Source organism: Labeo rohita, chromosome 6 (assembly GCF_022985175.1).
Source record: "Labeo rohita strain BAU-BD-2019 chromosome 6, IGBB_LRoh.1.0, whole genome shotgun sequence".
NCBI classification, from domain to species: domain Eukaryota; kingdom Metazoa; phylum Chordata; class Actinopteri; order Cypriniformes; family Cyprinidae; genus Labeo; species Labeo rohita.
This window is the reverse complement of record NC_066874.1, coordinates 11,084,478-11,096,847: the sequence shown is the minus strand read 5'-3', so window position 1 is coordinate 11,096,847 and position 12,370 is coordinate 11,084,478. Positions and strand designations below refer to the sequence as shown.

At 35.4% G+C, this 12,370-nt stretch overlaps 1 protein-coding gene across 10 annotated transcripts in view; it reads left to right on the top strand.

The window, feature by feature from the left end:
- LOC127166478 (protein unc-80 homolog) overlaps window positions 1-12,370 on the top strand; it is a 70,239-nt gene that overhangs the window by 22,107 nt on the left and 35,762 nt on the right. For 6 of the 10 annotated variants that reach the window (XM_051111768.1, XM_051111772.1, XM_051111769.1 and 3 more), the window contains 5 exons: window positions 1,188-1,351; window positions 1,556-1,764; window positions 4,533-4,639; window positions 7,914-8,061; window positions 8,529-8,701. In XM_051111768.1, the coding sequence (XP_050967725.1) occupies window positions 1,188-1,351; window positions 1,556-1,764; window positions 4,533-4,639; window positions 7,914-8,061; window positions 8,529-8,701 (801 nt within the window). The remainder of the gene's footprint in view (window positions 1-1,187; window positions 1,352-1,555; window positions 1,765-4,532; window positions 4,640-7,913; window positions 8,062-8,528; window positions 8,702-12,370) is intronic. The other 4 variants (XM_051111774.1, XM_051111771.1, XM_051111770.1 and 1 more) reach the window with 1 other exon arrangement.

Below are 12,370 nucleotides of genomic sequence, written 5' to 3'. Positions count from 1 at the left end.
CCTGCTGCAGAAACCATGACACTTCCTCCTTCACCTTACACTGACTTTTTTACACACTTGGGGTTCAGCCTTAGAACTTTGGTTCAGTTCTCCTCTCTCCACACAACACGCGCCTCAGCAAACGTGACCTTAGCCTTTTGAATTCTTTCTGCTGATGAGAGGCTTGGTCTCTGCAGAGCACACTTCCAGTCTAACTTCTTTTAAACATGCCGTGACAGCACTGACTGGCAAAGCAATTCCAGCTGCACTGTTGAACCAATTCTCCATTGAGAGGCTTTGCATTATCCTGTCTTCTCATGGATTTGTCTTATGTGGACGACCAGCCTTTTTGGGGGACTTGAATGAAGTAGTGTCATTGTAATCCTGCAATATTCGAGAAATCACAGATTTGGAATGACCAGCTTTGCTTGCAGTGGCTGAAAGAGTCATCCCTTTGGCCTTCATCTGGACAACCTCTGTTTCATGCTTTCAGTCACCTTTGAGTGTCCCGTCATCTTCCAAATTCAGTGAAAATTGGAGGAATGCTGCCAGTTAAATAGTGTTTGTCATAAAATGACGGAAATTGGCATCAGGTGCCAAATTAACACCGACAACTTGGAGGTATCTGTAAGTGTTCTCTAATTTTGATCAGACTCCTTTTTCAAATATCTCATTTAAGTTTTTTATACTATGCTTCAGAATACAATTAATTTATAAAAAAAATGCCCTTCAACTTCTGTTAGGATAACTTCAAATGGGACTAAGCAGTAACTTTGACATTTAGGAAATTATAGGTTGTTCTCACAATGTAGAAGAAAAGATCTGTCACTACTTTGTCACACTATGAGATGTAAAGATGTGAGAGAAATTTGCATTGCACAGTAATTATTTTTAATGGTTTTTACACTGTCTGAGGCAGAACTGAGATTTGTTCTGATTGGCTGTAAGTTGGGATTGAGCATCAGACTTCATTTTAGCATTCAGTGTGGACAGACAAATTGTGCTTGATGTCTGGTTAGGACATGGTATAATAGCAGTTATACATTGAGTGTTTGTATGTATATTGAGTATGTAGAATGAATAGCTATTAAGCAACACCTCTAAGGTGTGAATATTTAAATTTATATTTGTGTTTTTATATTTTCCATCTCTTTTCACACATTCACACTATTACGGTCTCTCCTTCCATCTTAACACACTCAATTTAGGGGCTGTATTGCGACATACGACAGCTGGTTCAGTTCATTAAGGAGTCTCATGGAAATGTCTTCCGACGTGTGGCTCTCAGTGCTCTTCTGGACAGTGCAGAAAAACTCAATACCACTAAAAAAACAGACGAAAAGGATGAGACCAAGCCATCTTCAGCAAAAAAGTACTGCATAAATATATATACATAAATATAACACACCTTTTTTCACATATTTAGCATAAAGACATTAATGACTGTCCATTTGGCTGTTTGCTTAGTACACTTAAACATATTTTAAATCAGTTTGACCAATTCTAAATATTTATTAATACATATATCAGATATTTGCATGGACTGAGTTTGTGTGCTTCTGTGTTTGTGTATCAGCGAGGAGCAAATCCCAGGAGCGCTTTTAGGAAGGAAAGACTTTTGGAGGAAGATGTTCAAATCTCAGAGTGCCGCCAGTGACACAAGCAGCCAATCAGAGCAGGATACCTCAGAGTGCACCACTGCCCACTCTGGTACTACCACAGATCGTCGTTCTCGATCTCGTTCCCGACGGATTTCACTACGCAAGAAGCTCAAACTGCCCATAGGTATGTTCGTGGGAGAGAGAAATACTTTGTAACGAATGGTTATTTGAGTGACTTTTACCTTTCTATTAGCTCAAACTAGTCTGGTCATTCTCCTCTGGCCACATAGCTTGCATGAAAATCCTAGCGGATCAGAGGTTTTTGAAATACTCAGACCAGCCCATCTGGCACCAACAATCAACAACCTCATTCTGATGCTCAATTTAAACTTCAGAAAATCTTCTTGACCATGTATACCAGGCTAAATACTTGGATCTTCCATGTGATTGGCTGATTAGATATTTGCATTAAAATGCATATATCTATATCTGCATATATATCTATATACAGTAGCAGTCAAAAGTTTTTGAACAGTAAGATTTTTAATGTTTCATGTCTCATCTGCTCACCAAGCCTGCATTTGATCCAAAGTACAGCAAAACCAGTAAAATTTTGAAATATTTTTACTATTTAAAAAGAACTGTTTTCTCTTTGAAAATGTAATTTATTCCAGTGGTTTGTTCCAAAGCTGAATTTTTAGTATCATTACTCCAGTCACATGATCCTTCAGAAATCATTGTAATATTCTGATTTGCTGCTCAAAAAAACTTTATTATTATTATTATTATTATGTTGAAAACAGGTAGATTTTTTTCAGGTTTTTTTGATGAATAAAAAGTCCAGAAGAACAGCATTTATCTGAAATATATTTTTTTTTGCTAAAAAAACCAAAATATACTGACTCCGTTTATAATGTTATAATGTTACAACAGTAGGGCCCTATGAAATCCGTTTTATTTTTTTCCCAATTTCCGTTTTATTTTTTTTCCAAATTCCACTTTTTCCGTTTTAATTTTTCTGGATTCCGTTGTTTCCCGTTTTCATTTTTCTACTCTTTAATGGTTAAATTAAATTTTATTAATCAAAGAGCATGTCTAATTAATTAAAATCATGAAACTTATACAATTTTACATCAATTTAGTAAAGGTTTAACAAAAATGACATGTTTAGGGCCCTATGAAATGTTTTATTTTTTTCTCACCATGTGTTTTATTGCTATCAAATTCTGTGTTTTAGCATGTCTAATTATTCGAATGCATACTTAATTTATTAAAATTTATTTTTAAAATAGCCTTATGAAAGTTTTTTTTACCCTCAGAAATTCTGTGTTGTGTATTTAAAATCTGGTTATCAAATGAAGGCATAAAACATTAATTTCATTTATCTTTTAATTATTGAAAATTAACCAAACTTTTTTTGGCAAACAAAGGGGAATTTACTATTAAAACATGGAAAAAATGTTGTGGGATTATACCCTAAAAAATAATGTTTGTTTCATTTTAGTAGTAGTAGTAATAGTAGTAATATATATCTGGCACAATGTCTTCAAGTTAAACCGGACTTTTATTTTGACAGGTTGTCGTGTCTACCTTTACATTTCTTTGTGTATATAATATAAAGCTAGTTTTCCTAAAATGGAAGGGTCAAGTGCTCATGAAGTGACTCTCAGCAGATATTGTTCATGTATTTATGTCCTCATTTAGCGAGACGACAGACGCTGAAATCACTGCGAGCGTCACGCGCACTTCAGTGTGTTAAGTAAATAAAACCACTGGTCTGCTCCATTCATTAAAACAGAGACACGCAGAACATGCAGGATTCACATTTAAATTGTATTTTTGCGGCGTAATATTTACAGATACTAGTCCATATTGCGGTTTGATTTAAGTGTAGTGACCTACTTTTGATTAATTCGTTCAACTTTGACAAATACCCTGACATTATTCAGTAAATTCCGTTTTTTTATGACTTGATTCCAAGATTCCATCCACATTTTCCGCATCGCAAAAATCATAGGGCCCTACAAAAGCTTTTTATCTCAGATAAATGCTGATCTTTGAATCTTTCTATTTAGAATCCTGACTTGTATATTTTTTTGTCTAAATCATCAAAGAATGTTTTTACCTTTTTAATTTCAGAACCATTATCTTGTATTATATTAAATATGAGTGGGTGATAACTGATATTGTTAGTGATTCACTGTCTGTAATCAAAATACTAATTCTAATTTGCAAACACAGAGGTTTCTTAAAGGATAGTTCACCTAAAAATGAAAATTCTATAATTTACTCACCTTCATGTTGTTCCAAAGTCATAAAAGTTTGTCCATCTTCAAAATGCAAATGAAGATTTGTGTTCCTTTAAATGTGCTAAATAGGTAAGCTTTTAACAGTTTTGAAAAAAATAAATAAATAAAAAAAATTCTATGGTGCACGTCCTTGTGCAAACTGTTATGACAAGTCTGCTTGTAATTTTAGAGTGTGTAAAGTTTACAAAACTGAATTTTAACAAGAGTTTTCAGTTCTAATCGGTGTGTTCGGGATCTAAATGTTATGAAAAATTATTCACATCTCTGTTCTTTCCTTTTTGTCACCAGCATGTCGTAGGAAAGTTCGTCATCCAATCACTCTCTCCATGTTACGTATGTGTGTTGCGTTTTAGTTATGCAGCCTCATCTTACAGTGTCAAAATAGAAGCTTTAGTTTGAATAAAAAATGCATTCAAAGTTTTATTTATTTTTTTATTTATTTTTTACTGTGAGAGTGTATGTGTTATTTGTCCATTTTTGTGTATGTTATAAGAGCCGGAGCACCAGCATGAAATCTTCCCTCTTAAATTCCTTTTGGCTTGTTTGCATTCCCATATAAAGGGTACCAGGGTTTAAACATGAATAGGTCTCAGAGTTACTAGAGTGCTAAACTAATTTTTATTTAATATATCCGTTTAACCAGGAAACTGGCTGAAACGCTCCTCTCTATCTGGTTTGGCTGATGGGGTGGAGGACCTGTTGGACATCAGCTCAGTGGACAGACTATCCTTTATCAGACAGAGCTCCAAGGTGAGGATAAATCTCTGCATTTACTGTGTAGTAAGTTAGAATAGTTAGCTAAGAGGGTCAGTGACAAATAAGAGTGTCCATGATAATAAAATGTCAAGTTTAGAACACATCTGCAAAATTATTAGAAGTCTTATATTTGTATACATTTTGTTTGATATGGATTCATTTTCAAGTTTAATGACTCTAAAATGTAATGTGGATTCAAGTAAGCAGGAATCACATACTTTCTTTACACTTTGAATACATGGGATTATACTTTCTTTCTTTAAATAAACAAAAATGAAAATGAATCTAATTCAAATTTTTAACAAAAACCATAGCATATCAATTATGTAATATATCAATTATACTAAAAATACCTTGACAGTTTTAATTTTATGCCAATCAAATAAATAAATAAATAAATAAAAAAGACATCAAAAACATACTCATCATTGATGCTTGTTCCATTGTATGTATGAATTGAATTTTGGGAGGAAAAAAACATTATTACATTATTAGATACAGACTGACATTCTTTTTGTAATTTTTAGTAGCTTTTTTTTAAAATGTTTATCTACATTTTATTAATTTTTATTTCAGTTTTACTTATTTTAGGACATCAAGCTGAAACTAGCTGAAATTAATAAAGAATAGTTTTTTTTTATATATATATATATATATATATATATATATATGTATATATATATATGTGTGTATATATATATATATATATATGTATATATATATATGTGTATATATATATATATATGTATATATATATATATATATATATATATATATGTGTGTGTATATATATATATATGTGTATATATATATGTGTATATATATATATATATATATATATATATATATATGTGTATATATATATATATGTGTGTGTATATATATATATATATATATATATATATATATAATAGTTTTTGGAAATAATCTTATTTCTAGAAACAAAAGTATTTCTTTTTAAAGAGCAGGTCATATGGTTTTTTAAAGTGTCCTAATAATGTTTTGGAGTCCCCTACAAACAATTCACTCAAAGCAGTTCTGAGCTTAAAGGAGAACTCCACTTCCAGAACAACAATTCACAAATAATTTACTCACCCCCTTGTCATCCAAGATATTCATGTCTTTCTGTCTTCAGTCGTGAAGAAATTATGGTTTTTGAGGAAAGCATTTCAGGATTTTTCTCCATATAATGGACTTCATTGGTGCCCCGATTTGAACTTCCAAAAAGTAGTTTAAATGCAGCTTCAAAGGGATTTAAACAATCCCAGTTGAGGAAGAAGGGTCTTATCTAGCGGAATGATCTGTCATTTTTTCTGAAAATACATTTTTTATACTTTTTAAGCACAAAAGCTTGTGTAGCACAGGCTCTGGGATGTGCGCTCACAACGCTACGTACTATTGAATCACGTCGAAAGGTCACGCAGAACTACAGACCCAGTGTTTACAAAGCAAATGCGCAAAGACTAAGAAAGTGCAAGTAAGTTTGAAAATGCTGTTTACAAACAAAAAGGTACAACGATGTCCTCCTCTCAAGTTGTAGGAGAAAATAAGATGGAGTTTTTCGCCATACTCAGTACACAGACGATGAACTTACACGTGATTCGTAGGAAGTTTGGATCATTTTACCGACTCGGACCTTTGAGCCTCGTTCAGCAAAATGATTATTTCGTTAATTTTAGCAAAATATAATTAAAATGTTATGTGTTACTTTCCTAACACATCTACTGCTTAAACAAATGTTGATCACACTACAAAGAAGACAAAACTATAATACTATAAGAAACACAAAAGATTAATTCATTGTTTACCTGGGTCTTTAGTCTATGATTAGCTCACCTCACCTCTTATCTGACAAGTTTTCAAGTTCGAGTCGTTCGTTCATTACGTGACAGCCCCATAAAATGAATGAACAACTCAAAAAACCTGAAGACTCGAAACAGGTGAACTAATTCCAGTACAGAACCTAATAGGATGTTGTGCATGCGCGACTGAACGAATCACTACCCAAGATGACTCGTTCTTCCCGAGTCACATTAAAGATTCGTTCAAAATGAAAGAATTGTTCAAGAACGACCCATCACTAATTTGTAGCATCGTGGACGCGCATCCCAGAGCCTGTGCTACACAAGCTTTTGTGCTTAAAAAGTATTTTTATTTTAAAAAATGACAGATCGATTCACTAGATAAGACCCTTCTTCCTTGGCTGGGATCGTTTAGAGCCTTTTGAAGCTGCAATTAAACTAACCCCCCACCTTCCATAATCCTACTCTGCTCTGATTGGTCAGCTGGCCAAGTCTGTTATGATTGATTGTTATGAGTACTTGAGCAAGTTAGCTAGCACAACCATTGACAAAGCATGCACCTTTACATAAAGCAATAATATAGTGCTCCAATCTGTTCTTAAAATACATAGACAGACATATTATTTAACACTTATGCAAGAAAATCGTGCCCACAGCTAAAGTTTAGTTGCTAAATTAATTTCACGTCACACCTCTATTCATCAATTTGCACTGGCTACCAGTAGCTGCTCGCATGAAGTTCAAGGCAGTAATGTTTGCCTACAAAACCACCACTGGCTCTGCACCCCTTTACCTAAATTCATTACGTCAGACTTATGTGCCCTCTAGAAGCTTGCGTTCTGCAAGTGAATGGCGCATTATTGTGCCATCCCGCAAAAGGCACAAAATCACTTTTACGGACTTTCACATTAAATGTACCCTCCTGGTGGAATGACCTGCCCAACTCTCTATTCTAATTCTATTCTTAAAAAAAAAAACTTGCCCTTTTAGACTTATACTCTATTCATTTACTTACTGCTTGTTTTCTTAAAACAAAAACAAAAACAAAAAAAATAAAATTAACATTAGCTTCTTTTTGTAAGGCCTCTAACATTAGCTTGCTTTTTTGTTTTTCTATTCTATCAGTTTTCTATTTATTTAGTGACTAACTGATGAAACAATACAGTTTGTAAACCGTAATATGTACCGTATGTACTATAAAGGTACGCACAAACCAAAGTAAAATGAGTTAATAATAATAATACTCTATGAAAATGCACACACAAGAGGGGGAAAGGGGGTTATATTCGTCGGGTCCTCCCAGAAACTATGTCAATGTTACTGTGATCATTAGTGCAATCATTTTTCTGCCTCACCTAATTTCTTTCTTGGGAATAAAGGTGAACTTTTCATGGCAGAGAATCAATCATTGCTGTTGAGTTTTTAGACAGAAAGTCCTTGATTCAAGTTTTTTCTTTACATTTCAGGTCAAGTTCACCAGTGCCGTGAAGCTGTCGGAGGGTAGCGCTATTGAATATGGGCGAGAGGAAGAGGAGAATTTCTTCAAGCGGCTCGGTAAATGGCGGTCTGGTCGGAGGAACCCTTCCAAGCTTCACCACACAGAAGAGAAAGATGGTAGAATCCTGGGGTGCCTTCCCCCACCCCCGTCCACAATTCGCTGTTTGTTTGTGTGTGTGCCTGTACTTGACGTGTCTTGTGCTTCTGGTACACTCCTCTACCATCTTCCATACCAGCTCTCTGTGTGTTTGTCCATCTTTGTCAGAGCCATCCGCTGGAAGAGGGACTGTGGTTCTCTGACCTATGACCTGGCACCATGACCCGTCACAGCTTTGTCAGAGTTGTCGTGAACCTTCAGCTCTTCAAGTTAATAGTTAATAGTTATTAGATATTTATTCGGGGGATTTTAGAAGTCATAGTTTGGTTTGCACATCTTGAGTATTCTTGTTGTTTCAGACTAGTGCCAAAATACAGACTTGCATGTTCATTCGATATCACCAGATGCATATTTCACCAGCTATTTTCAGCTGTTCATGCAGAAGTTCTACACTTCTTTCACTGACAGCATTCTGTACCCCGACAAGGTTGCCATGGATTCCAGGAGCGCTTGGCTGCCAGTCAGGAGGCCATGAAGAATAAGAACATTGTGAATCTAGGTGCAATCAGACAGGGTATGAAGAGATTTCAGTTCCTGTTGAACTGCTGTGAGCCGGGAACTATACCAGATGCTTCGATTTTAGCAGCAGCACTGGACCTGGTCAGTTCTGTTTCTTCTGTTTATACATAAGATTGTGTCATGTTATTCTATGATTCCATCCAGTCAGAAGATATCAAGCGTATTTAATATTTTAAGTTGATTTTAGAACATCTTAAAAGTCTAATTGTGTGTGATCCTCAGCTGTATAGCATATCATGCCCAGTATTTCATTGTAACTGTTTACATTTAAAGGGATAGTTCAGCCACAAATGAAAATTCTGTCATTAATTACTCACCCTCATGAGTTTTTTTTTTTGATAAAATCCGAGAGCTTTCTGACCCAGCATAGACAGGAAAGGAACTACCATGTTCAAGGCCCAGAAAGGTAGTAAGAACATTGTTAAAACAGTCCATGTGACATCAGTGGTTCAACCGTAATTTTATGAAGCTACAAGAATACTTTTTGTGTGCAAAGAAAACACCTTTCTGGACCTTGAATGTGGTAGTTTTGTTGCTGTCTATGCAAGGTCAAAAGGTCACTCTAGAATTTCCTTAAAACTATCTTAAAGGGTTACTCCACCCCAAAATGAAAATTTTGTCATTAGTCACTTACCCCCATGTCTTTCCAAACCGATAATAGCTTTGTTCATCTTCGGAACACAATTTAAGATATGTTGGATAAAAACCGGGAGGCTTTTGACTGCCCCGTTAACTGCCAGGTAAATACCACTGTCAAGACCCAGAAAAGTATGAAAGACATTGTCAAAGTAGTCCATCTGCCATCAGTGGTTTAATCTGAATTTTATGAAGCGACAAGAATACTTTTTGTATGTGAAGAAAAAAAAAATGATTTTATTGGACAATTTGTCTCCTCTGCGTCAGAGTAGCACCATTTTGGAGAGTATCCGCTGGACGCAAACTGCGTTTGCTGGATACGCTGTTTTTGTTCAAATCAAAGCGTAAATATATGTAGAAAATGTATTAGTGTGGTGCGGCTGAAACAGAATGGCATACGGAGACCACAAAATGGTTGTTCAATAAAATCTTTTTTACAAAAAGTATTCTCGTCGCTTTATAAAATTCTGATTGAACCACTGATGGCAGATGGACTATTTTGACAATGTCTTTCATACTTTTCTGGGTCTTGACAGTGGTATTTACCTGGCAGTAAATGGGACAGTCACAAGCCTCCCGGTTTTCATCCAAAATATCTTAAATTGTGTTCTGAAGATGAACAAAGCTTTTACGGGTTTGGAACGGCATGGGGGTAAGTAATTAATGACAAAATTTTCATTTTGGGGTAACCCTTTAATTTGTTTTCCAAAGATGAGCAAACGTCTAATGGGTGTGAAAAGACACAAGGGTAATTAATTAATGACACAATCTTCATGTTTGGGTGAACTGTCCCTTTAAGTTGGCCAGTGTATGATGCCTAGTGTTTTAAAATGTGTGCATAATTTAAAAGTTTTGTAGTGTATACCAGCCTCAATTTGTTTTGGCCTCCTTTTATAGGAATTAATACTGACACCTATAGATGTGGATCCATGAACTTTGATTGCTACTGCCACTGAAGCTGTGTTTGTCTTTTGTTTTGTTCCTTTTTGTGTATGTTTTTGGCTATTAAATGGGCATTCTTAGTTTCAGTCAGAATACATTTTTATCGGATGTTGGTGTTTGCGCTGGTACGTTGCACTTTCTGCTGTAAGTTACATGTTCACACTCTGCAGTTAATTTATTGTCAATCTGTGGCATGGGAGCAGTGGATCCTTGCAGACATTTTATTTTTTTCACTGTTATTGTCTCTGACTCTTCTGGTTTGCTTGTTTTATTTTTTGCTGTGCTTGGTATAGTAGTTAGGCACACTAGCACTTTATAAAGTAAACATATGTAACCACCTCCATCATTTTGAGTTGGTTTCACCCATAAATACACTTAGATGTGCACTAACAGAAACTCTCAGCTTTCTAATGATCATAACATGCCAGATGGTCATTATGTTTCTACATCAAACCATGTCTGAGATATAATCTCTTCAGTGTTGGCTGTCATTATACCTTTTCGAGAAAATGAATTCCAACCAAAGTTTATGCATTATTTGACAAAATGAGGGTATTTATTCAAACATCCATTCAACAATTACAACATCAATGGCACGTTAAGTAAAATATAATGTTAATATAATATAGTGCCTGTAAAATATAATGTTAATATAATATAGTGCCCGTATTTAATAATATATTTAACTTTTTTTTATTATTATCATACTTTTTTTTCAGCTGTAACCTAATATTATGCCAATTCCTTTCGTTAAGCTTCTTTATGCCAAAGTTTTGTGAAATGCCATAAAATCAAGAATATGTTTATTCTCTTTAACCTTTATTTAATTGACTAAAGTACAAAGAAAATCCCATATTTTCACTGGCCAACTTTTAATTTTATTTTGTAAATATAACCGAATTTTGATTTTCATGGTTGCAACACTCCAAAAAAGTTGGAACAGAGGCAAAATAAAAGTGAATAGGTTATAGAATATCCAAATTAAACTGTTTTAAACAGTTCACAGTAAGCAGGTGAAGGATGTGTCAATGTTAAGGAAATAGGTGAGGATATCATGTTTGCTCATAAAAGGAGCATTTCAGGCTTTGCAAGCAGCTTCCAGAGAAATGTCAGTCTGTGTAGTGCAAGGCAAGACACCTCAGGTGAATGTGCATGACCTTTGAGCCCTCAGATGGCATTGCTTAAAGGGGTCATCGGATGCTAAGTTCACTTTTACATGCTGTTTGAACATTAATGTGTGTTGGCAGTGTATGTACACATCTACCCTATAATGATAAAAATCCATGCAGTGGTTTTTAATTAATCTGTAAAAATGATATCCCCTTTTTCAAATCGAGCCATTCTCAGATGCCTGTAGGTGTGGCGTCACACTGACAGAGGGCGTTCCCACGATAGTTGATTGACATGAGCGTTTTATGAATCTTTGCGATCACCTTTCCTAATAATGTGCTAGTTAGCAAGTTTAGCGGCTAAACGTGGCTAAAGTAAACAGACTCGTCTCTCCACAGAAAGAAGAGAGGGGCGGGGTGAGCAGAGCTCATTTGCATTTAAAGCAGCCTCAACCAGAATGAGATGATTTTTGCAGAGCTTATGAGATGATTTTTGCAGAGGGTGTTGTTTTACACAACCATCAAATATAGCCACATAGGCTCAGGAGTACTTCAGGTAAACTGCTGTCACTTGACACATTCTGCAGCTGCATCAATAAGTGCAACTTGAATTTCTGTTTCTAGCAGAAAGCTATACATCAATTCTATGCAGTGATGCCATGGGGTTCTCTGGGCCAGAGCTCATCTCAGATAGTCAAGAAGATGATGGAAATGTGTGCTGTGGTCAAATGAGTCCATGTTTCAGCTTGTTTCTGGGAAAAATGGATGTCAAGTTCTCAGTACCAAAGACCAAAGAGACCATCCAGACTTTCATCAGCAACAGATCCAAACGCAAACGACTGTCATGGTATGGGGGTGCAGCAGAGCAAACGTCATTGGTGAATGGAATACGTGCAAAGGTACCATTGAAATGGACGCATGAATTGGGATTGTACAGACACTATACTGCCATCAAGATGACGTCTTTCATGGGAAGTCCATGATTATTAGATCAAGACAATGCCAGGTCTCATTCTGCATGTGCTACAACAGTGTGGTTTCGTAGACACAGACTGAATGTGCT